The sequence below is a fragment of the Phyllobates terribilis genome, unplaced genomic scaffold, assembly GCF_046119375.1.
Source record: "Phyllobates terribilis strain yellow unplaced genomic scaffold, ASM4611937v1 Scaffold_3__8_contigs__length_932513732, whole genome shotgun sequence".
In the NCBI taxonomy this organism is placed as follows: domain Eukaryota; kingdom Metazoa; phylum Chordata; class Amphibia; order Anura; family Dendrobatidae; genus Phyllobates; species Phyllobates terribilis.
This window is the reverse complement of record NW_027362763.1, coordinates 203,016,928-203,042,086: the sequence shown is the minus strand read 5'-3', so window position 1 is coordinate 203,042,086 and position 25,159 is coordinate 203,016,928. Positions and strand designations below refer to the sequence as shown.

The 25,159-nt window shown below is 46.4% G+C and overlaps 1 protein-coding gene across 1 annotated transcript in view; it reads left to right on the top strand.

The window, feature by feature from the left end:
* Window positions 1–25,159, top strand: part of AIRE (autoimmune regulator) — a 121,674-nt gene that overhangs the window by 832 nt on the left and 95,683 nt on the right. Inside the window, exons 2-4 of the mRNA XM_073673033.1 lie at window positions 1,516–1,690; window positions 3,921–4,058; window positions 8,253–8,333. Coding sequence (XP_073529134.1) covers window positions 1,516–1,690; window positions 3,921–4,058; window positions 8,253–8,333 — 394 coding nt within the window. The remainder of the gene's footprint in view (window positions 1–1,515; window positions 1,691–3,920; window positions 4,059–8,252; window positions 8,334–25,159) is intronic.

The window sequence follows — 25,159 nt, the reverse complement described above, 5'->3', positions numbered from 1 at the left end:
CCATGGGAATATAAAATCTTTTTTTCCCATATATTGATCTCTGTGAACAGTTTATTATGTGATCATAGTTTTTCTCTTTCTATTTGATAAACACTAGGTGGATCGCACATTATGTAGTTCCGGCTCTTTATTGAGGCCTAATAGTGAATTTTCACTACTTATATATTTATACAGCTGGGTGGATCCCCCTTGATGTTCGTTACTGTTCAGGGCACTATATTTGTATGTATATTTTTTGGATTTTTATCCTTTATGTTTTTTTCTCCATATTGGTCTTTATTAGCTTCATGTGCAACTTGTATTCATATTTGTAACCTGCTTTACATTCTAGGACTAGCATGGTAATTTGCATTAATCTATCATCTCTGTAGTATGACTCCTATTTTTAATTGTTTTTAATGTTGTCTAATTGATTATTGAATAAAGATTGATTTTTGTACATGGGAATTCTCCTTTTGTTTGTTTTGTTAATTTTAAATTCCCACCTATTGATACGGCCATTCTATAGGTTAAATATTACGATGTACTCTACAAGAAATCATGCGATCCCAGGTTCATGATCCGTAAGAGAACGAAAAAAAAAAAGTAAAATCAATGAAAAGTACTTTAAAAAATAACCAAAAAATATAAAAGTTCAAATCACCCTCCTTTTCCCAAAATGTACATAAAATAGAAAACATAAGAAACATACTTGTTATTGCGCCTGCATAACTGTCCAAACTAATAAAATATCATAATATGTATTCTATATGGCGAGTTAAAAAAAATTAAATGGTAGAATTGCTGATTTTATCTAAGGTAGAACAGTTTCAGTAGCTCCTAATAAATCTGCTTTGTAGTAAAAGTGAATAAACAATTAAAACTGAAAGAGATCCTATATAGAGTAAATATGATGTAAGTTCTAGTGCATATACAGTATATATACAGGTGCATCTCACTAAATTAGAATATCATCAAAAAGTTAATTTATTTCAGTACTTCAATACAAAAAGTGAAACTCATTATATAAAGTCATTACAAACAAAGTGATCTATTTCAAGGGTTTATTTCTGTTAACATTGATGATTATGGCTTACAACCAATAAAAACACAAACGTCACTATCTCAGTAAATTAAAATAATTAACAAAAACACCTGCAAAGGCTTCCTAAGCAATTAAAAAGGTCCCTTAGTCTCTTTCAGTATGCATGAAAGTTGTAATTAGGGTCAAACTGTGCCATTAAGGAATCAGAATATCCCCCAATGGGTACAGGCAGGTAAAGGGCCCCTGTGCAGAAGACAAACCCATTTGGAGATGACTTTAGACCCTATCACTTGTCCCTAAGGTCTATTATTTATGGGTTGATTTACAAATGCCCTAGTGATGATATGACCTACGTGTATAATGATACAACATGTCCCTTTTAGATAGGGGATGGTATTTCTAGGGTTCCCAAGGACCACCAGCCAAACAGCTTCTTAATAGGTTGTATAAAAAATATGTGACATGTAAACGTGTTCCTAATTTACCCCCAGGAGACTCAGCAGGCTGGTGAAGGAATAGGAGCTCAGAAAGCTTCTCATGCTCTTCTCTCTTGGCTTCTCACTCGTGATATGCACTGTGTCCGTGGCTTTTGGTCTCTCCTGTCCACAGAGTATATTTTAAAGAGCTACCCTCACTTATCTGGAATTCACAAAGCTCTTCAAACGGGTAAATACGCAACACTGAAAATTCTATAGAAAGCATGGTCACCTAGTCCCATCTTTATTGGTCTTCCCTTCTGTTTAGAATGGACACTTTTATTTTTACGTTCTTTTTAAAACATATTTTAAGACTCCAGTGTAATGTTGAAAATATCTGTTATTTTCTTTTTACACACGTGGCCAAAATTGTTGGTACCCCTAGTTTAATGAAAGAAAAACCCACAATGGTCACAGAAATAACTTGAATCTGACAAAAGTAATAATAAATTAAAAATATATGAAAATGAACAAATGAAAGTCAGACATTGCTTTTCAACCCTGTTTCCACAGAATTTTTAAAAAAATTTAGCTCATGAAATAGGCCTGAACAGGAATGATGGTACCCTGAAAATAATGTGACAAAAGGGATATGTAAATCAAGTTGTGTCCACTAATTAGCATCACAGGTGTCTACAATCTTGTAATCAGTCAGTGGGCCTGTATATAGGGCTACAGATACTCACTGTGCTGTTTGGTGATATGGTGTGTACCACATTCAACATGGACCAGGGGAAGCAAAGGAAAGAGTTGTCCAGGAGACTAGAAAGAAAATTATAGACAAGCATGTTAAAGGTAAAGGTTACAAGACCATCTCCAAGCAGCTTGTTCCTGTGACTACAGTTGCATATATTATTCAGAAATGTAAGATCCATGGGACTGTAGCCAACCTCCCTGGACGTGGCCGCAGGAGGAAAGTTGATGACAAATCAAAGAGACAGATAAAATGAATGGTAGCAAAAGAGCACAGGATAACTTCCAAAGAGATTAAAGGAACATCAGTGTCAGATCGCACCATCCGTCATTGTTTGATCAAAAGTGGACTTAATGGGAGACGACCAAGGAGAACACCATTGTTGAAAAAAAATCATAAAAAAGCCAGACTGGAATTTGCCAAACTACATGTTGACAAGCCGCAAAGCTTCTGGGAGAATGTCCTATGGACAGATGAGACAAAAATGGAAATTTTTGGCAAGGCACATCAGCTCTAGGTTCACAGACGAAAAAATTAAGCATATCAAGAAAAGAACACTGTCCCTACTGTTAAACATGGAGGAGGCTCTGTTATGTTCTGAGCTGCTTTTCTGCATCTGGCACAGGGTGTCTTGAATCTGTGCAGGGTACAATGAAATTTCAAGACTATCAAGGGATTCTAGAGAGAAATGTGCTGCCCAGTGTCAGAAAGCTTGGTCTCAGTCGCAGGTCATGAGTCTTGCAACAGGATAATGACCCAAAACACACAGATAAAACCACCCACGAATGGCTAAGAGGAAAATATTGGACTATTCTGAAGTGGGCTTCTAGGAGCCCTGACCTAAATAAAACCTTTTGAGTATCTTTGGAAAGAGCTGAAACATGCCGTCTGGAAAAGGCAACCTTCAAACACGAGACAACTGGAGCAGTTTGCTCATGAGGAGTGGGCCAAAATACCTGTCGAGAGGTGCAGGAGTCTCATTGACAGTTACAGGAATCGTTTGATTGCAGTGATTGCCTCAAAAGGTTGTTCAACAAAATATTAAGTTAAGAGTACCATCATTTCTGTCCAGGCCTATTTCATGAGTTTATTTCTTTTTTAAATTCTGTGGAAGCAGGGTTGAAAAGCAGTGACTGACTTTCATTTGTTCATTTTCATATATTTTTAATTTATTATTACTTTTGTCAGATTCAAGTTATTTCTGTGACCATTGTGGGTTTTTCTTTCATTAAACGAGGGGTACCAACAATTTTGACCGTGTGTATGGTAATAAAACCATTGATAATGGTTAATGGAAGTTGCACTAATGGTCTATCCACTTCTAAAATGTATTTTATATACAATTTGTCTTGGACCATTTCACAATAGTCTATCTGATCTAGCTTGATATGTTGTTTTTTATGCTAAATCAGGTTTAGCTAAAAACTTTTGTTTATAGGCAAGAGGTGTATTTTACACCACAGTCTCTGGTCTGAGCAATATACAAAATAAGTTCTATGGGAAAATTACTTGTCTTTGACAAACATATTAAGGCTTTTCCCACAAGCTACTTACTAAAAAAAAACGCAAACTGTTTGGATCTGAAGAAAATCTTTTACTATTATTATATTTTTATATGCACTATTATTATTATTATTATTAATTTATTGCCAGTGAAGCAGAGAGGTTCATTGTTCATGATTGTTGAGTCTTGAAATATCTCAGCCATGGTTTTTAACTTCTTCAGCATCAGAAAGGTTGTCCAGGCGCAAAGCTCGGCGCTCTACTTCTGCCACCAAGCACTCGGACAACCGGAAGCTGCAGACGAAACGAAAAGCTGGAGGTGAAAAAGACTCTGCAGGAGCAGTACCACTTTTTGGCACCGGTAAGGTGAAATAAATATTACACAAATTTGGGTTAACATGGTATAAATCAGGGTTGCACAACCTTCAGACCGGGAGCCACATGCAGCCCGCGATACCCTCCTGTGCAGCCCTCAACTATCTGCATAGTGATTGGTCACAAGTATTTTCCATGTCATAGAGAAGATCTGTGGTGCATACCACCATAAGGATGGGTAATTAAAGGGTTTCGACAATACTTTTTTTATTGAAGGCCCTTCCTTAGGATAGGCGGCGGCCATCAATATCTTATCAGTAGGGATGCGACACCCAGCACCCTCGCCAATCAACTATTACCAGCAGCGGCCAGAAGTTCTTGGATGTTGCCAGAACACAGCCGCTCTGTCATATCTATAGTGGCCATGGCCGGGTACTGCAGATACACCCCCTTTTCCTATCCTAAAGATAAGCCATCAATAAAAAAAGTAATGGCCAACCTCTGTAAAGAGAATCTGTCAGGAGGATCAACCCTCCTAAGACGTCTCTATGGGCATGAAGATCATAGGCAACTAAATAACATGATACTTTGATATCTGTGATCTGATGTCTTATTTCAGAGAAATCCATGTTTTCTTATATTTAAATGAGCTGTTAAGATCTATGTGCTGGACACTGATCTGCATGAGAATCTGCCTCCAGAGATTATTATAAATTAAAGGAAGCATTAACAGTGTGATGTATAATGGCCCCGCTCTCTGCTCTCCTGATCTGATCTCCTGATCCACATCTGCAGGTTCCTCTCAGCTTCCAGCTCACAGGCAGACAGGGTTGTAATAATGCTACAATACAGCAGAGCTGTGAGAGCTGCAGCTGCTAATTTAATTGTTATGAGACAAAGTCCAGTTCTATGATTCTGTTTTAGTTAGATAGTTCACACTGGTTACTCCCCTTTCATTTAAAATAAGCCCTGGAGGCAGATTCTCAGGGAGATCTGTGTCCGGCCCATAGATCTGAACAGCTCATTTACATATAAGAAAAATGTGGATTTCTCTGGAATAAAACATCGGATCACATATATCAAGGTATCATTTTATTCAGCTTCCTACGACTTTCATGCCCATATAGACAGCTAAGGAGGGTTGTACCTTCTGGCAGATAACCTTTAAGAATGATGTGCTATGTGGTCATTTTTGTTCCACACATATTTTGCCAGAATTGGTCCAGTATCACAGAAATGAGAAGTTGAAGTGAAGAAAGGGCCAGTGGGATAAGGGAAATACTTGACTACTTTAGCATCTGGTGTATACTACAATGTAGATTGTGAAATGCATGGACATTATTAGATAATTAAGGCACATACTTTCAATATACAGTAAACTGCTCAGAAGTTAATTCTGTGGTAATATTGCGGCCCATGGGATTGGTTCAATCTGACAAAAGTTTGTGCACCCCAGGTTTAAATGTTTTTGTTGAGTTATCTTCCTAAAGGGAATATAAAGAATTGTAACTTTTGCTATAAGTGAATTGTTAAATTACTTTTCTTCATTTTTCTGGCACCAAGCTGCTGCTTGATAAATGCTCTTCATTTTGATTTTTAATAGACCCCCTCTTGCTTGCATGGGTCATCTAAAAGCCTTTTCATAGTCCTATTGTACTGTAAACTATTGCAAAAACTACACAAAAGTTGTAACAGTTTGTAAGTCAGCTATTGTTATAATGTGGTATAGTTAAATGAGCCATATAGAGGCCAAATACAGGGAACAGCCAACATGTACAGGATCAGTTCTATGTATAATCTGTAGAAAAAACTGCAGTTGCTGCTATAGACATATTGGGCTAGATTCACTATTGGATTTCTGCCTTTTCTTGGTCTAGGCGACTGCAATAGACATAGTGGGCCAGATTCACTATTGGATTTCTGCCTTTTCTTGGTCTAGATTTTGTATTTTTTTTTACCTTATTTTTCTTTAATTAGCATTTTTTTTAAGTCCATTTTATATGTGTTCGTCCTTGTTTTCTTATGTTGCCATTGTTTGGGGTTTCCAGACGTTTTCAGTTGATTCATCAATTGCAACTTTTTAAAAAAGTTGCAAAATTTGCTGCAAATGTACGCCAAACCCCCATGAAGTAATTTCAAGGATGACAGATATTTTTAGCGCAAATTTTACATAATTTTAGCAGAACATGGAATTTTTTGTGTTAAAAACTTGCTAAAAAAACTAAAGACCATTTTTTTATGCTGTGCAAAATTCATGAAACATGCACACCATTTTGAAGAACTTGACACAAAAAAATGTCAAAAAATACAAGACAAACAAAAGAAAAATGACGAATCAGGCCCATTGATGAATGGCTGCAAAAAAATCTGTCTTAGCTGTGACAAAGAACGCTGGTTAGCATTCGAAACGCGTCGCTTTTTCTTTCTTCCACCATGTGAATTTTTTTATGCTATTTTAAAATTCTATAAATAAAGCATCAAGTTTTAATGCCTGCTCAGGAGCAGGAACTAATATTTCTCTACATTCCTCAATATTTCACGTTTGGCCTAACGTGGTCCCATGCACACTGGACATCCCTGTGGCATTGGTGAGCTAGCTTTTTTCCATTTTTGATTTACTTTGCAAAAAATCTAACATGACTAAACAGCTTTTCATAGGATAGCTGTTTTCCTATCTGCACATGGCTTTTTTTAGTAACCGGCATAGCTGCCAAGTTTTACCAGGCAAAACCACTTCAAGTGCATTGCGGCAATCGTTTTTTCAAGGCGGCTTCTCCATCATTCTTGTGGTGGCTCTGCTGCCGGCAGCTTTCACAATATATTGTTAAGTATAGAGAGCAGACGGCTTCTGCTGGGAGCATGAGAGAATGAGCATGTCACTGCTTTTAATCATTTCAGGGTTTCTGAACCCTTAATCAGTTAAAAGAAGTGTCGTTTTGGAGTTCTTAAAGTAATTTTGGAAGTCACCGGAGTAGCAATTCCCAAAAAAATGAAGCAATCTTACTTTTCATGTTCCCTATGTCTGGACCTAGACCAGGCAGCCAAAATAATCACCCCCCCCACCCCTGTCACTGGAAGTCTCCAGACACTCCATCCTTAGAGGAATGGTTTCTGGAAGTTGCTACTATCCAGCGCATGGAAATGTTGGTGACCTACTCACAGGAGGAAAGGGTCAAAATTGCTATCATTGGGACAACCTCCTAGCCTCTCACCTCTATACGTCCATCCTTAGGTAACATATTAATTTCCATTCTAAGCCATTTGCACCTCACCTTTCTTGACTGCCCTCTGGATTTTTGACCAATCTTTGATCCCTTCTCCCCCAATCCTGTTACCCATGGTTTTTCGTTTTTGCCTCTGTATGTCAACCCTACCATTTTATGTACGGTACCTTTCTTCTGCTAATCTCTGTCTCTAACTATATCCTTCTTCGAAAATTACTCCCCCACAGCCTTCCCTCTCAGTTCGGATGTGACCCTCAGTTTGTCATGTTGAATTATTTGTTCTACACCCATTTCTGGACTGTGTATTGAGTTCCTATACGTTGTTCATTCTGGGAAATTTGTTCTCGTTGGGCCTCTTGTAGTGTCAATGGCCTCAATTATATTTGTGGAGTTGTTGATTTTCCCTTCTGTTTGTTACATTTTTTAATAAAACTTTAAATTTGAAAAGAAGTTTTGTTTTGCCATTTTTATGCATTATGTTAATTTTATGGGTCACCTTTGTGATGCATTTTTGGGCGGAATTAGAAAAAGCCACCAATTGCACATACCCTGAAGGGTCTGTTATCGTACACATTCATGCAGCCATTGCGTGAACTTCCCATGCATATTATTGGGCACACAGATCAGATTGGTGTCTATGTATATAACACATTGATTAGATTTTCAATGTAGTTTTTATTTCTATAGCTGAAACGTGCCTTCAACTGATTGCACCTGTAGAAACCAGTGTGGCCGTAACCACATTACAAAGCTTTGGCTTTGCAGCACAATTACATAACTACCTTTCCAGCGCCATTCATGTGCAACCTAAGAAAACCTGAACATCACTGGTCTACTTCATGAGGGAAGATCAGAACCAATTTCCCCAGTAAAATTGTTTCTGCAGAAAACCGGACTAACTTCCACATTTTGCCATTTGTATTATTGGTATTACCAGTGACGAAAAGCTGTTAGTGTTAACCAATACTGCAGTGTGTCGTGCAAGGTTTAACTTGATAATATTTTGTGCCTTACAGGTCCTCCACCTAAAACTAAGACACCTCGTAAAACAGAGAAAATGGAGAAACTGGGTTCCTCACTGGAGCTTCAAGATCACTGTAAGTGACTGGAAACATTACATTATTATTAAAGGCGTTGTCCACTACAAGGACAACCCCTGCTTATTCCTCATGTTTGGCTCAGCTAAAATAAAAACACTCACCCCCGGTGCTGTTCCAGCGGTGTCGACACATGAGCCCTGCAGCCAATCAGCGCTGGCGTCACTGTCCCCGCCTTCGGAAAAATCGAACTTCAAGAGGAAATCAGAACAGCCGCAGCCCTGACCTCTGTAACATCCCTCGTGGCGTGCTGGCATGGCTTTCCACCTCCCACCATGCAAGACCGCCATCTTACCTATCAATCCTGGCTGCACTTTTTGCTCCAGTACCTGCTGTGTCTCTTGTCTGATTGCTTAGGGCGCCGGCGCAGCTACTAACTGCCTGATTCTTATAGTTACTGTGTGTGCACTCCTAATGCCTCCCCAGCCTATTGTTGTGAGTCACTGGATACTTAAACCCCCTCCACCCAGTAGGGGGTGCCTGAGCAACACTTTTCTTCAATGTGTTCCTTGCAACTGAGTTGCCAGGTCCTGTCCTGTATCTTGTCTGTTCCGCCCCTGGGGGCTGTATACGCAGGCCTGTTACCTGTATCTGTGACTTCTAGTCTGTCTCCGCCACCCTGGGGGTTGAGTTCACAGGCTCGTTCCTGTATCTTGTTCCTGGTTCAGTTCCTGTCTGAACTGTGTCCTAGCCCGTTACCTGTTTGTCTCTATGTCCGAACCTTCCCTTTTCCTGCAGTGTCTGAACCTGCACCTAACTCCAACTCATTGTCTCTGAACTTCTGTTTGTGAGTTTTGTGTACACTCGCTACTTCATTGTAAGTACCTTGTGTGTATCTGGTTCTGCTTGTTCACCGCACCTGCGGTTTCGCCCTGCTCTGCTTGTTCACTGCACCTACTGTTTTGCTCTGCTCTGCTTGTTCACCGCATCTGCGGGTTTCGCTCTGCTCTGCTTGTTCACCGCACCTGCGGTTTCGCTCTGCTCTGCTTGTTCACCACACATGCGGGTTTTGCTCTGCTCTGCTTGTCTACCGCACCTGCGGGTTTTGTTCTGCTCTGCTTGTTTACCACACCTGCGTGATTTGCTCTGCTGTGCTTGTTTACCGCACCTGCGGGTTTTGCTCTGCTCTGCTTGTCTACCTCACCTGCGGGTTTCGCTCTGCTCTGCTTGTCTACCGCATCTGCGGATTTTGCTCTGCTCTGCTTGTCTACCGCATCTGCGGGTTTTGCTCTGCTCTGCTTGTCTACCGCATCTGCGGGTTTTGCTCTGCTATGCTTGTCTACCGCATCTGCGGGTTTTGCTCGTCTCTGCTTGTCTACCGCACCTGCGGGTTTTCCTCTGCTCTGCTTTTCTACCACACCTGCGGGTTTTGCTCTGCTCTGCTAGTCTACCGCACCTGCGGGTTTTGCTCTGCTCTGCTTGTCTACCGCACCTGAGGCCCCGTTCCAGTCTGTACTGGTCCCTATCCTGCCTGCGTTCCTATCTGCCAGTACCCGCCTGTCTGCATACCAGCCGTGCCTGCCAGTGCCCACCTGTCTGCATGCCAGCCGTGCCTGCCAGTGCCCACCTGTCTGCATACCAGCCGTGCCTGCTAGTATCCACCTGTCTATATGCCAGTCTAAACTGCCTGTTCCTGCATTCCCCGGTGTGGATCAACAGCTGTGACCGGGGTCTGACCTGGAGTAGCACCTGGTCCCTCTGCTCAGTTCCTCCCTGGTTCACGGAGTCGAGTCGCCGTGCGACCTTGGTCGGACCGGGTTGATACTTAGTTAAGCCCCACCAGGCACTTCTCGGTTCATGGTCCAGTGGGATCACTAATCATGCTCACGCCAGTCTGTCCGGGGCGTGTGCGCAACAGTTTGCTCAGGCCATGGTCCCCGTTGAGCCCCACGGCCCTTCGCTCTTGGAGACATTTGAATTCTTGTCTGGCGAATATGTGCACCAAGGAAAAAAATTTTCTCAGCTGAGGTCCAGGCGATTTACGCACCAGCCCAAATGGAGCTATCAGCACTCGTTCCTGCGGATCCACCACGGTACTATGGGGATCCAAAACAAAGCCGTGCGTTTGTGGAGCAATGTATGCTGCATTTCAAATTCTATGCTCACTATTTTCCCACTGATCGTGTTAAGGTAGCATTCCTGATGTCCTACTTAGCGGGTGATGCCTTGAATTGGATCACCCCTCTATGGGAAGCATGGGATCCTATCGTCTCTGACCTGCAGGCCTTCCTGGTGGCCTTTCTAATGGTCTTCGATGACCCTAACCCTGAGGCTTCTGCTAAAGCTTCCCTTCCCAATATCTTGGAGCAGTCCCGATGGGTGATGCGTGTAGGTAGCCCACCAGCTCTCCAGCCTGAAGAGACTGCTGCCCACACAGAATTTACACAGGATGACAATGCTCCACAGAATACTTCTTTTCCCAACCTCAAGAGGCAGTCCAGACGTGCAAAGCGAAGAGGTAAACCGTCATGCCAGGTTCTGTCTGTTAGAACCCTCCTGTTAGTTTTTTTCTATTTTGTGGTCACGTGACCTGCTGCCTATTTATTCCAGCTCCGCCCTCCTGGCTTTGCTGGACTTCAGTGTTACTTTGACTCTTAATCTAGCCAGGTGCTTTGTACCTATCTCTATAGTTTGCTTGGTCCTTGGACCTCTAAGTACTTTTTGTCTGTCTTTTTGCTCCGCTACAACTTCTTCTAGGAGGTGTCCAATTTTGTCCCAGTCCTTAGTACTTTTAGGGACCCCTCCCTTATATCTATAGGTCTGCGTTCAGACTAGCTGAGGACGATGGCGGGTCTGTTCACAAGGAACAGGTTGCCTGCTGCATCGTAGGGAATCAGCTTAGTCCTATTGTAGGGACAGTTTTCCTTTCTTTCCTTAGTTCTTGTAGCAGATCATAACAGTAAGTCCAGCCCAAAACAAAAAAAAAACTCTTAGGAAAGAAATCCGGAGATCAGCATGGTGTCTGTTCAGGAATTGTCTCAACGCCTGCAGGGATTGTTTCTTGAGGTGGCCGAGCTCCAGCAACACGTGAGTAGCTGTCCTGGAGCGCATTTTGTGGAACCGAAGGTAGGACTGCCTGATTTTTTTTATTGTAAACAACAAGATTTTTTTTCCTTTAAAAATGCTTGTTTATTATATTTTCGTTTGAGACCCAGGTCCTCTGGGAATGAATCACAGCGCATTGGGTTTATCATGTCACTTTTGCGCAAGGAACCACAGGGATGGGCCTTTTCTCTCCAACCTAATGATCCGTGTTTTAGATCAGTGGAAGATTTTTTTTCTGCTATGGGGTTGTTGTATGATGATCCTGATCGAGTCTCATCTGCTGAGACAGAACTGAGACGTTTGAAGCAGGGGTCAGGTGATGTTGAAAATTATTGTACACACTTCAGAAGGTGGTCTTCTGAAGTGGAATGGAATGATTCGGCGTTAAAATGTTTGTTTCTTGCTGATCTAAGTGAAAGGGTTAAGGATCTGCTGATTGCTTTCCCTGCACCTGGAACCTTACAAGAAGCCATGCAATTAGCTATACTTGTGGACAGGAGACTGCATGCCAGGGTTAATGAGGAGAAAACTCCTGCTATGGCAGCTCCTAGTCATCAGAGGGTCTGCTCGGACGACGGGGAACCGATGGAGATTGGGGCGACGTCACTCCGCTCTCAGGAAAAAGACCGCAGGTTTTCCAAGGGATTGTGTTTTTATTGTGGTAAATCTGACCATTTTGTTAAGAACTGTGAGCTTCGGTTAAACAAAGAAAAAAAAAAGGTCAGTTACGCCTCCTATTTCTGTGGTTGCTGTTAATAACACTCCTTTGAAATGTATTACTCACAAGGTTGCTGAATTTCCCCTCACTATTAATGGTATTCACCAAGAGAATTTGGATTTGGTGGTATTGGATAATTTACCTTCTCCGGTAGTTTTAGGTTTGCCTTGGTTAAAACTGCACAATCCTTTACTAGACTGGTCTACTAATGAGATTAAGTCTTGGAGTCCTAAGTGCTATGATAAATGTTGTAACAGTCGAATTGCTGCTGTGGAAAAAGGGGAATTACCTGTACCCATTCAGGATTTTTGGAAGGTTTTTTCAGAGGAGGAGTCGCAAATTTTACCTCCTCATAGGGATTATGATTGCACCATTGAGTTTATTCCGGGAGCTACTCTTCCCAAGAGTCGCTTATTTAATCTGACTATCCCTGAGAGAAAGACCTTGGAGGAATACATACAGACGAGCTTGGCTGCTGGTCACATTAGACCTTCTAAGTCACCTGTGGCTGTTGGATTTTTTTTTGTAAAAAAAAAAGACGGCGGTTTAAGTCCATGTCTGGACTTTCGCGAAATTAATAAAATTACCGTACGCAATTCCTACCCACTGCCGTTAATTCCTGACTTGTTTAACCAGTTAGTGGGGGCCAAGTGGTTCTCTAAAATTGATCTCCGGGGGGCATACAATTTGTTGCGAATGAAGGAGGGTGATGAATGGAAAACTGCTTTTAACACTCCGGTGGGTCATTTTGAGAATCTGGTTATGCCTTTTGGTCTTACCAATGCACCAGCGTTTTTTCAGAACCTTATTAATGACATCCTGAGACCTTTGATTGGTAAGAATGTGGTTGTGTATTTGGATGACATTTTGATTTATTCGCCGGATCTGGAGTCTCATTGGCAGAGCGTACGTGACAATTCACTTTTTGCTAAGCTGGAGAAATGCGAGTTTGCTGTGCAGAGGATTAGTTTTTTGGGCTACATTATCTCCAGCGAGGGCTTTGAGATGGACCCGGTAAAGGTTCAGGGTGTGCAGGAATGGCCTAGGCCTATTGGTTTGAAATCGATACAGAGATTTTTGGGTTTTGCCAATTATTACAGAAAATTCATTAAGAATTTTTCTATAATTGTTAAGCCACTGACCGATCTCACTAGGAAAGGTGCGAATACGGTCCAGTGGACTACTGAGGCCATTGAAGCTTTTGTGTATCTCAAGGAGAGGTTCAGTTCTGCCCCTATCCTTATGCAGCCTGATGAGACCAAGCCGTTTTTGGTTGAGGTTGATGCTTCTTCGGTGGGGGTCGGTGCGGTGTTGTCTCAGGAAAACAAGGATGGAGTACATCCCTGTGCCTTTTTTTCGAAAAAATTTTCTGAAACCGAACTTAATTACGATGTTGGTAATCGGGAATTGCTGGCTATTAAACTCGCATTTGAACATTGGCGTCATTTCTTGGAAGGTGCTAAATTTCCCATTCAGGTTTTCACTGATCATAAGAATCTGATCTATCTAGATGCTGCCAAGCGCTTGAATGCCCGTCAGGCTAGGTGGGCACTTTTTTTTTCGCGGTTTAATTTTTCTGTTACTTACATCCCGGGTACTAAGAATGTTAAAGCCGATGCTTTATCTCGCAGCTTTTCTCCCATGGTTGGTACCGAGGAGGAGGAGAGCATTTTACAGGAAGGAGTTGTGATAGCAGCATTGGACACCGTTTTGGAAGATGGGATTCTGAAAGCCCAGGAGGATGCCCCATCTAACACTCCCCATGGGAGGTTGTTTGTGCCTAGAACCTTTAGGAGAGATTTGGTTGTTGAGTATCATGAGTCTCGGTTGGGAGGTCATCCAGGAATTTCTGAGACTAAGAGACTTGTAGGTCGCAGTTTTTGGTGGCCTGGGTGGCAGAAGGAAGTCATTAAGTGGGTGCGTCAATGTACTGTGTGTGCTAAATCAAAGGCTTCACATGCTCCTGCTGCGGGTTGCTTTGCCCTCTGGAGGTTCCTAGTGCACCTTGGACGCATCTTGCAATGGATTTTATTACTGACCTTCCTGTGTCCGAGGGTTTCACTGTCATCTGGGTGGTCGTGGACCGTTTTAGCAAGATGTGTCACTTGGTTCCTTTCATTAAACTACCCTGCGCGAAGACACTCGCTAAGGCTTTTGTTAAGGAAATTGTCAGACTCCATGGCGTTCCCACCGACATTGTTTCTGATAGGGGACCCTACTTTGTGGCTCGTTTTTGGCGTGCCTTATGTGACAGGTTGGGAGTCCATTTGTCATTTTCGTCTGGTTATCATCCTGAGTCTAATAGACAGACAGAAAGAAAGAACCAGGATGTTGAACCGTTTTTGCGTTGTTTTGTGGCAGACAATCAAGAGGGGTGGTCTGAGTTTCTGCCACTCGCAGAATTTGCTCTTAGTAACCATACATCCTCTTCTGCTGGGTGTTCTCCGTTTTTTTGTTGTACTGGGAGACATCCGTCGTTTGGTTCGTTCTCCAAATTGGTGTCGGCCGTGCCGGAGGAGGAGAATTTTTCCGGTGATTTGGAGAGAGTTTGGACTGATGTACAGTACAGACCAAAAGTTTGGACATACCTTCTCATTTAACGATTTTTCTGTATTTTCATGACTATGAAAATTGTACATTCACACTGAAGGCATCAAAACTATGAATTAACACATGTGGAATTATATACTTACCAAAAAAGTGTGAAACAACTGAAAATATGTCTTATATTCTAGGTTCTTCAAAGTAGCCACCTTTTGCTTTGATGACTGCTTTGCACACTCTTGGCATTCTCTTGATGAGCTTCAAGAGGTAGTCACCGGAAATGGTTTTCACTTCACAGGTGTGCCCTGTCAGGTTTAATAAGTGGGATTTCTTGCCTTATAAATGGGGTTGGGACCATCAGTTGTGTTGTGCAGAAGTCAGGTGGATACACAGCTGATAGTCCTACTGAATAGACTGTTAGAATTTGTATTATGGCAAGAAAAAAGCAGCTAAGTAAAGAAAAAAGAGTGGCCATCATTACTTTAAGAAATGAAGGTCAGTCAGTGCAAAAAATTGGGAAAACTTTGAAAGTGTCCTGAAGTGCAGTTGCAAAAACCATCAAGCGCTACAAAGAAACTGGCTCATATGAGGACTGCCCCAGGAAAGGAAGACCAAGAGTCACCTCTGCTTCTGAGGCTAAGTTTATCCGAGTCACCAGCCTCAGAAATCGCAGGTTAACAGCAGCTCAGATTAGAGACCAGGTCAATCCCGCACAGAGTTCTAGCAGCAGACACATCTCTTCAACAACTGTTAAGAGGAGACTTAGTGCAGCAGGCCTTCATGGTAAAATAGCTGCTAAGAAACCACTGCTAAAGACAGGCAACAAGCAGAAGAGACTTGTTTGGGCTAAAGAACACAAGGAATGCACATTAGACCAGTGGAAATCTGTGCTTTGGTCTGATGAGTCCAAATTTGAGATCTTTGATTCCAACCACCGTGTCTTTGTGCAACGCAGAAAAGGTGAACGGATGGACTCTACATGCCTGGTTCCCACCGTGAAGCATGGAGGAGGAGGTGTGATGGTGTGGGGGTGCTTTGCTGGTGACACTGTTGGGGATTTATTCAAAATTGAAGGCATACTGAACCAGCATGGCTACCACAGCATCTTGCAGTGGCATGCTATTCCATCCGGTTTGCGTTTAGTTGGACCATCATTTATTTTTCAACAGGACAATGACCCCAAACACACCTCCAGGCTGTGTAAGGGCTATCTGACCAAGAAGGGGAGTGATGGAGTGCTACGCCAGATGACCTGGCCTCCACAGTCACCAGACCTGAACCCAATCGAGATCGTTTGGGGTGAGCTGGACCGCAGAGTGTAGGCTAAAGGGCCAACAAGTGCTAAGCATCTCTGGGAACTCCTTTAAGATTGTTGGAAGCCCATTTCTGGTGACTACCTCTTGAAGCTCATCAAGAGAATGCCAAGAGTGTGCAAAGCAGTCATCAAAGCAAAAGGAGGCTACTATGAAGAACCTAGAATATAAGACATATTTTCAGTAGTTTCACACTTTTTTGTTAAGTATATAATTCCACATGTGTTAATTCATAGTTTTGATGCCTTCAGTGTGAATGTACAATTTTCATAGTCATGAAAATACAGAAAAATCTTTAAATGAGAAGGTGTGTCCAAACTTTTGGTCTGTACTGTACGTTGTAACCTTCAAGAGGCTAACAAAAAGTCCAAGAAGTATTTTAACAGGAAACGTCAAGAGGTTTTGTTTACGGTTGGTGACATGGTTTGGTTGTCTTCAAAGAATCTGCGGTTGAGGATTCCTTCTAAGAAATTGGGTCCGAAGTTTATGGGACCATTTAAGGTGCTTCAGGTGGTGAACCAGTCTGCTGTTAGGTTGGAGGTTCCCACCTCCTGGAAGATTAATCCGGTGTTTCATGTTTCCTTGTTGAAAAAAGCTGATGTATCGGATAGGGATGCCACTGTCACAGTTACTCCGGTGGTGGAAGACGGTGAATATGAAATTTCTCGTATCCTGAATTCCAGAAGGCATAGAGGGAGATTGCAGTATCTCGTCGCTTGGAAAGGTTTCGGTCCTGAGGATAACTCCTGGGTAAGGGCGGATGATGTCTCTGCTCCTAGACTTATCAGAGCGTTTCACAGGAGGTTTCCTGATAGGCCTGGGCCTGGAGGATCCGGAGGATCCTCATAGAAGAGGGGGTACTGTTAGAGCCCTCCTGTTAGTTTTTTTCTATTTTGTGGTCACGTGACCTGCTGCCTATTTATTCCAGCTCCGCCCTCCTGGCTTTGCTGGACTTCAGTGTTACTTTGACTCTTAATCTAGCCAGGTGCTTTGTACCTATCTCTATAGTTTGCTTGGTCCTTGGACCTCTAAGTACTTTTTGTCTGTTTGTCTTTTTGCTCCGCTACAACTTCTTCTAGGAGGTGTCCAATTTTGTCCCAGTCCTTAGTACTTTTAGGGACCCCTCCCTTATATCTATAGGTCTGCGTTCAGACTAGCTGAGGACGAAGGCGGGTCTGTTCACAAGGAACAGGTTGCCCGCTGCATCGTAGGGAATCAGCTTAGTCCTATTGTAGGGACAGTTTTCCTTTCTTTCCTTAGTTCTTGTAGCAGATCATAACACTATCCTCCCAAAGACCTCCTGTTTCCCAGCCTGTTGAGGCAGCTACCCACACAGAATCCATGAAGGATGACCATGTTTGTCAGGCAAAGCAGAGGCCGGAACTCAGTCACAAAATCGGATTGCGGTCCCGCTGCGGTTGTTTGGGACACCCTGACGGTCTCTGTCCAGCGAAGGCTGGAGAATCCCAAGACATTAGGCCTGTAGGAGAGGCTGCCCTTGGCGTTAGTGTTTCCTCTACACATATGACCGTGACTGTCTCTGTGGCAAGTGAAGGCCTTGGATTAACCGGAAGTTTCGGGTGTAAAGCATTGAAGAGTCGGTGTCTGATTCCCGTCCGACAACTCCAGAATCCGGTTTGGACATTGTCAGCGGAAGGACGAGCCCTACTTAGAAACAGTCAAAATATGTCTGTACAAATTAAGCTCCAGATTGGAGCATTACACATGAAGAAGTTCACATTTCAGGTGCTGTCTGGTTTACCCACAGGTCGTCCAGAGCCGAGAGATCTAGTGCCCGCTCAGGTACAAGGGGTGTCCAGTCCCTATATCTTCAGGACAGTCAGCAGTGTCTTCTTCTTCTTCACCAGATCTGCTAGTCGCTGACTCGCTGTGCGCTGAAGTCTCCGAAGGAAGGGAAGCGTAAGCATTGTCCCCACACAGTCTCGATGATTGTACCAATGATCTGGCTTTAGGCACCGCCCCGCCTCGCAGACGTGTCATCTCAGAAACCAGACTGAAGTTGGTCCCTAAGCGAGGATCCTCCATCTCTAACAAATCTGGCAATAAGTCCATCAAGGCGGTGGCTACCTCCAAGTCTCTGCACCCCTCCAACCAGGCCGAGGACCTCCAGTTGCCTCCTGAATCCTCCAGGGTGCTACCTGATAACAAATGGAAAGAGACTTTTCTGCACCCTGTACCTGGTACTTCGCCCACTTCATCCAGTAAGCTTGGCAAAGTATACATCAAGGCGGTGGTTACCCCCGAGTCTCTGCACCCCTCCAACATTGTGGAGGATCTCCAGTTGTCCCGTGAATCCTTTGGGGTGCTACCCGATATTAACAAATGGAGAGAGACTTTCCTGTGTCCTGTTCCTGGTACTTCACTCACTTCATCTGTTGCTGAGGATGGCTCGATGGGAGGAAGCATCCTAGTCACCAAGATGGTGAGACCAGTTTCGTTCCCTCTAGTGGACAGAAAAGGTAATCTTCTTGAAGAGAAGGATCAGCCTCCAAATTCTCTGCAGAAAATTCTTGCTGGTTTGAAGAAGAGGGGGCGTAAAGGGGGGGGGTACTGTAACATCCCTGGCGGCGTGCTGGCATGGCTTACCACCTCCCACCATGCAAGACCACCATCTTACCTATCAATCCTGGCTGCACTCTTTGCTCCAGTACCTGCTGTGTCTCTTGTCTGATTGCTTAGGGCGGCGGCGCGGCTACTGCCTGATTCTTATAGTTACTGTGTGCGCACTCCTAATGCCTCCCCAGCCTATTGCTGTGAGTCACTGGATACTTAAACCCCCTCCACCCAGTAGGCGGTGCCTGAGCAACACTTTTCTTCAGTGTGTTCCTTGCAACTGAGTTGCTAGGTCCTGTCCTGTATCTTGTCTGTTCCGCCCCTGGGGGCTGTAGTCCCACGCTCGTTCCTGTATCTTGTTCCTGGTTCAGTTCCTGTCTGAACTGTGTCCTAGCCCGTTACCTGTTTGTCTCTATGTCCGAACCTTCCCTTTTCCTGCAGTGTCTGAACCTGCACCTAACTCCAACTCGTTGTCTCTGAACTTCTGTTTGTGAGTTTTGTGTACACTCGCTACTTCATTGTAAGTACCTTGTGTGTATCTGGTTCTGCTTGTTCACCGCACCTGCGGTTTCGCTCTGCTCTGCTTGTTCACCACACCTGCTGTTTTGCTCTGCTCTGCTTGTTCACCGCATCTGCGGGTTTCGCTCTGCTCTGCTTGTTCACCGCACCTGCGGTTTCGCTCTGCTCTGCTTGTTCACCGCACCTGCGGTTTCGCTCTGCTCTGCTTGTTCACCGAACCTGCGGGTTTTGCTCTGCTCTGCTTGTCTACCGCACCTGCGGGTTTTGCTCTGCTCTGCTTGTCTACCGCACCTGCGGGTCTTGCTCTGCTCTGCTTGTCTACCGCACCTGCGGGTTTTGCTCTGCTCTGCTTGTCTACCGCATCTGCGGGTTTTGCTCTGCTCTGCTTGTCTACCGCATCTGCGGGTTTTGCTCTGCTCTGCTAGTCTACCGCACCTGTGGGTTTTGCTCTGCTCTGCTTGTCTACCGCACCTGCGGGTTTTGCTCTGCTCTGCTTGTCTACCGCACCTGCGGGTTTTGCTCTGCTCTGCTTGCCTACCGCACCTGCGGGTTTTGCTCTGCTCTGCTAGTCTACCGTACCTGCGGGTTTTGCTCTGCTCTGCTTGTCTACCGCACCTGCGGGTTTTGCTCTGCTCTGCTTGTCTACCGCACCTGCGGGTTTTGCTCTGCTCTGCTTGTCTACCGCACCTGCGGCCCCGTTCCTGTATCCCAGTCTGTACTGGTCCCTATCCTGCCTGCGTTCCTATCTGCCAGTACCCGCCTGTCTGCATGCCAGCCGTGCCTGCCAGTGCCCACCTGTCTGCATGCCAGCCTTGCCTGCCAGTGCCCACCTGTCTGCATACCAGCCGTGCCTGCCAATACCCACCTGTCTGCATACCAGCCGTGCCTGCCTGTACCCACCTGTCTATATGCCAGTCTAACCTGCCTGTTCCTGCATTCCCTGGTGTGGGTCAACAGCTGTGACCGGGGGTCTGACCTGGAGTAGCACCTGGTCCCTCTGCTTGGTTCCTCCCTGGTTCACGGAGTCGACTGAGCCGCCGTGCGACCTTGGTCGGACTGGGTTGATACTTAGTTACGCCCCTCCAGGCACTCCTCGGTTCTTGTTCCAGTGGGATCACTAATCATGCTCACGCCAGTCTGTCCGGGCGTGTGCGCAACAACCTCCTATTGATGTTCAATATATCCGAAGGCGGAGATAGTGATGTCGGCACTGATTAGGCGCAGGGCACTTGTGAGGTTGTTACGTCACACGGTGCCGGTGTGGTGAGGTGAGGTGCTCATTGGCACTTTCTCCTCATTATCCTTTTTATGATTTTTTTATATTGTAATATTGTCTCAATAAAAGTTGTTCTCAAATTAAATAGGAAAAACCTGCTGACAGATTCCCTTTAAGAAAAATAGCATAGCTCACAGTACTATTCTGTTTCTGTAACTCCTATTCATTTCTATGGGAGTTAGAAAAACAACATATCCCAGCTTTATTCAGCGATATCCATCGTCGTCACCACTTGTGGAAGCTGCAAAGATTTAGATATTGTTATCCTTTCCTTGAATGGTTGAAGCCAGAATACCTCTAAATGTATTGAATTACAGACTGGTACAGGGGTTGGGAGGACTGTACCCACGGGGGCTTACAATGTAAAAGGGAAGGGGGAAGAAGACAGTAGGTGAGGGTAAAAGCTGATCATATGGTCATGTACTAGTAGAAGGGTTATTGCAGGTTGTAGGCCTTTCTGAAAAAGGTGGGTTTTAGGATTTCGATGATGGGGGACAGTCTGATATATTATAAAACTGAGTTCCAAAGTATGAAAGGATGCATGGGAGAAATCTTAGAGATGACAATGTGAGCAGCAAATAAGAGGAGAACAAAGAAGGAGATCATGTGTAAGGAAGTATCTGGATATTTTGGCAGAGACCCAGTCTACAGAGGAGGCAAATTGTGGACAGTCTTTTGTCTATTCTGAAATGAATATGACGCGCCCCCTGGGCCTGTGCTGTGCAAGGGGATACCCGGAGCCGGATCGCTGGGGGTTGTAGTTCTCCATGGCGGTGACCCGGTCCGTGCCCAGGGCGGTCAAACCAGTGGCAGTCTTAAGTACTAACAATGTCCGACTATGCCACCCGTGGATTGCGGTCAGTGGGGACCGCCGCTGCGCTGCCGACCGCTGAGGCTGATGTTGTTTGCGCAGCTGAGTATGGGATGACTCCCCACAGGAGAAGTATTGCCTCAGGGCAGCTAATGTGGATGATGGTGGTGATGGTGTGAGTGTCCCAGTACTGATGGTGCTGGTGCGGCGAGGAACCACAGAGACGTGCAGTTGCAGTTTTCAATGCTTTACTCACAGTTCTTTATCAGGTCACTTGTGCGCAGTTAGGACCGCCCGAGTCATGCTGCGTCCACCAGGTGAGGGACTCGGTCAACTCCCAGGCAATTCCGGAGTGTGGTTCAGAGCTCCCTTCTCTTTCCTTTCTCTGGCCGTCCCCACCAGTGACCCACCTTTGTCCAGCTTCCTCGGGCCTTCTGTTGGCGAAACCTCTCTCCGGTTTCCCTGACCCTATACGGTATGCCTTTCTGGTGGATGTAGTGAGGGGTCGCACCAAGATGTGGTAACAACCTCCGGTCTTTGGCTGAGGAATCTGTTGCCTCCACCAATTTGGGTTCCGGTACCCTGTTCTGCCAACCCTTCACCCTGTATCTCCTCTGGGCATATGGGGTTCCTTCTGTCCTCGTGTCTCTGGGCCTTTCTCTGTGTTCCTTGCTTCCTTTCTCCTCTGTTCCAGTTCCTTTCCTACTTTCCTTTCTGTTCCTTCTTCTCTCTCTCTCTCTCAGGCTCCAGCCTCCTGACAAGGCCTGCCTGCAGAGCAGAGCCCATGCAGGGGCTCTGCTTCCTGTCTTCTCCTCAGACTGTCTCCACTGAACTGAACTGGACTGAACCCTGATCTAAGATGGTGCCCACCTTATATACCTCCCTCTATGTGTGAGCCCAGGTGACTAGCAACCAATGGGCTCCTATCTATGCCCAGAGACCCACCCCTATCTGCTCCTACACCACTGGGTTTTCCTTTTCCCGCCCCACTCCAGCCAGGAACAGAAGCTGTCGTGCCTGCACTTCTGTGGGAGCACTGTTGAGCTGTCCCTCGGAAATGCTGTGTGTGTGGTGCATGCAGCTAAACGAGTCCTGGTCCACACTCCATCCTTACCCGGGAGTGGAATATCACACCTCTGGTCTGAGGTGCAATACCACTGTAGCAGCCGAGCCCTCGGGGTGCTACATTCCCCCCTGGTAAATCACAGCACGTCCTCGGGCTGGAAAAGAGCAAAGACAATTCAAAAACATGCAATACTTTTTCAAAACTTTTCACATTAGAAACCGGCCGGCATTATTCAACTTCCCTTTATGGGAAACACTTTCTCTTTACTAGACATTATACTGCACTTTTAATATTACTGGAACTCTTTTGTCATATAACATTTTCTAGCAGCATATAAAACTATTCAGCATATCAAACTTTTTCTGGTAAAACATTTTAGTAGATTCTCTTCTTCACTGGCCACTGTGCAACTTGCGACCAGGTAAAGGTGCAACAGTCCATTTAATTCCGAGGTAGGCGTTGCAGTTTTTGTATAAAACCAGTAGGGGGCGCTTTAAGAAGCGCAACTATATACAAGGGATGGCCGCTCTCAGTCCTCGGCCAGTGGGGATAGGGGAATGGCTGCTCACAGTCCTCAGCCTGGTTAGGGATTAGGGGCACACAGATAACAGTCCACATTAGTCTCAACGGGGACCACACTTCAATCAGCAACAGTTCTTGTACCCTGACGGGTAACTATATACAGTTCCACTTTACCGTTCACTGGTAACGGTGTCCTCCTTGCTCTTCCGGGTAATCTTCTGGTCCGTCCGGACCCTCGGTGTACTCAGTTTCTGGGCGGTACTGTAGTTCCTCTTCCGTGAGCCGGTGAACGTGGAGGGCGTACGGTCCCTTGGCACCCTTGTGCTGGGTGAAGGTGACCACATCACCCGGGTAGAGATCGCGTCTGCGGTGTCCCTCTGGCAGGTGGCTCTCGACGTCCCTGCGGGTGACAAAGACGTCGCCGGGGGTTCGATGGTCTCGGATAAAGCCCCAGCCATGCTCCAGCTGGAACTTTATTATGGTCCCGTTGACTCTGGGACCGCGGGCGGCTCGGGGGTCTTGTCGGGCCCTGCGCTTCTGCTCCGCGCTCCGGGCCTGCAGCTGTTCCTCTCGGATTCGCCTCTCCCGCCGTTCCCTTTCAAATACCTCCAGCTGTTGACGGCAGCTCTCCTCACGCCGGGCTGCGTCCGCCCGGGTCTCCTGGGTGAACCCCATGAGATTCTCACCGGTGGGATCCCATGCGAATTGAGTGTCCTCCAGCGGGAGCGGAGCGATTTTGCCGGGCTCCGGAGCTGGGATCAGAGGCTCACACAGGGGTCGTTCCCTCCGGAGACGGGGGTTGACGTACTCCGGTGGCCACACGAAGGGCAGCCCGTCCGGGCTGGTATGTTGCGCAAAGAGGTCTGCGCCCAGGGGTGGCACCATGAGCCTCGGTCGGGGAGCAGCGCCCGGGGGCACTCGGCCTTGCGACCAGGCCGGGAAATTTCCGGTTGGGTCTGGGGGTGGCACTGTTGAGGAAGAGGGCGCTGGAGGGGCAGCGGCGCCCGGGTTCACCAGGCCTTGCGACCAGGCCGGTGGTACTTCCTCTTTTGCCGCGCCCGGGGTCGAGGGGCGTGGCGCGGAACGGGGCGTGACCGCCGCTCCTGCCGCTTGAGGCCTAGTTGGGAGCAGTGGCGGCGCGGCAACGGGTGTGGTGAGTAGGGCTTCGGGCTCTGCGACGGGGGGCTGGGGCAGGCTTACAGCTGCTGGGCTCGGGGTGATGACGTCCCCATTGCCTGCCTCAATCCTCGCGGCTCCCTCCGTGGCGTCGTCTCCAGCCTTCGTCCCTCCTGCACCATCCTCAGAGGCAGGCGTGCTCCAGGTTGCGGGTGGCGCCTCCTGCTGGCGGGTTCCAGCCTGCCGGGCCATCTCCCTTCTCCACTCGGCCAGCGCATCCTGCTGTGCCCGGACCATCCTCCGGTCCAAGTCCTCCAGCGCAGCCTGTGCACGCTCCGGGTCTCTGGGGAGCTGCGCCAGGATCTCCACCAGGCTGTCCGGCGGTGCGGCCTGCAGCAGGCTCCGGACCAAGGTGTTGGCACTGCCGGACGCTTCCTCCATTTCCGGGTGCGGTCTGTCCAGACTGATCCAGACCGCGCCCTGCCCCACAGTTTTCTTCACTTCCCGCCCCCATTGGGGGTGGTCCTGGGGCAACTTGGTGACAGTCAGTTTCAAGGGCAGCCCTCCCACGCTGATGGACATCTCCACTGCTGCATTCATGGCTGGTGGGGGCGGGCTCCTTCTTTGGCGCCACTCTGGGACCTGGCCCACGATGGGAGGTGGCTTCCTGCTGTCCTTTGGTGCGCACATAATGGCGTCCGCTCTGCCAGGGCGGGAAAAACGGATGAAGATGGCGGGAAACGGTCCAAGATGGCGTCCGATGGCGGGAATCGGCTCCGGATGGCGGGAAACGACTCCGGACGGCGGGAAACTTCTGGAAATGGCGGGAGACTTCTTTTTAAGGTACATGTGCAGTTTTCTTCAGGCACGCAATACCCGCTTGTGGCGGGTTGGTAATGATCCTGCCGACTACGCCAAAAGTTGACGCGCCCCCTGGGCCTGTGCTGTGCAAGGGGATACCCGGAGCCGGATCGCTGGGGGTTGTAGTTCTCCGTGGCGGTGACCCGGTCCGTGCCCAGGGCGGTCAAACCAGTGGCAGTCTTAAGTACTAACAATGTCCGACTACGCCACCCGTGGATTGCGGTCAGTGGGGACCGCCGCTGCGCTGCCGACCGCTGAGGCTGATGTTGTTTGCGCAGCTGAGTATGGGATGACTCCCCACGGGAGAAGTATTGCCTCAGGGCAGCTAATGTGGATGATGGTGGTGATGGTGTGAGTGTCCCAGTACTGATGGTGCTGGTGCGGCGAGGAACCACAGAGACGTGCAGTTGCAGTTTTCAATGCTTTACTCACAGTTCTTTATCAGGTCACTTGTGCGCAGT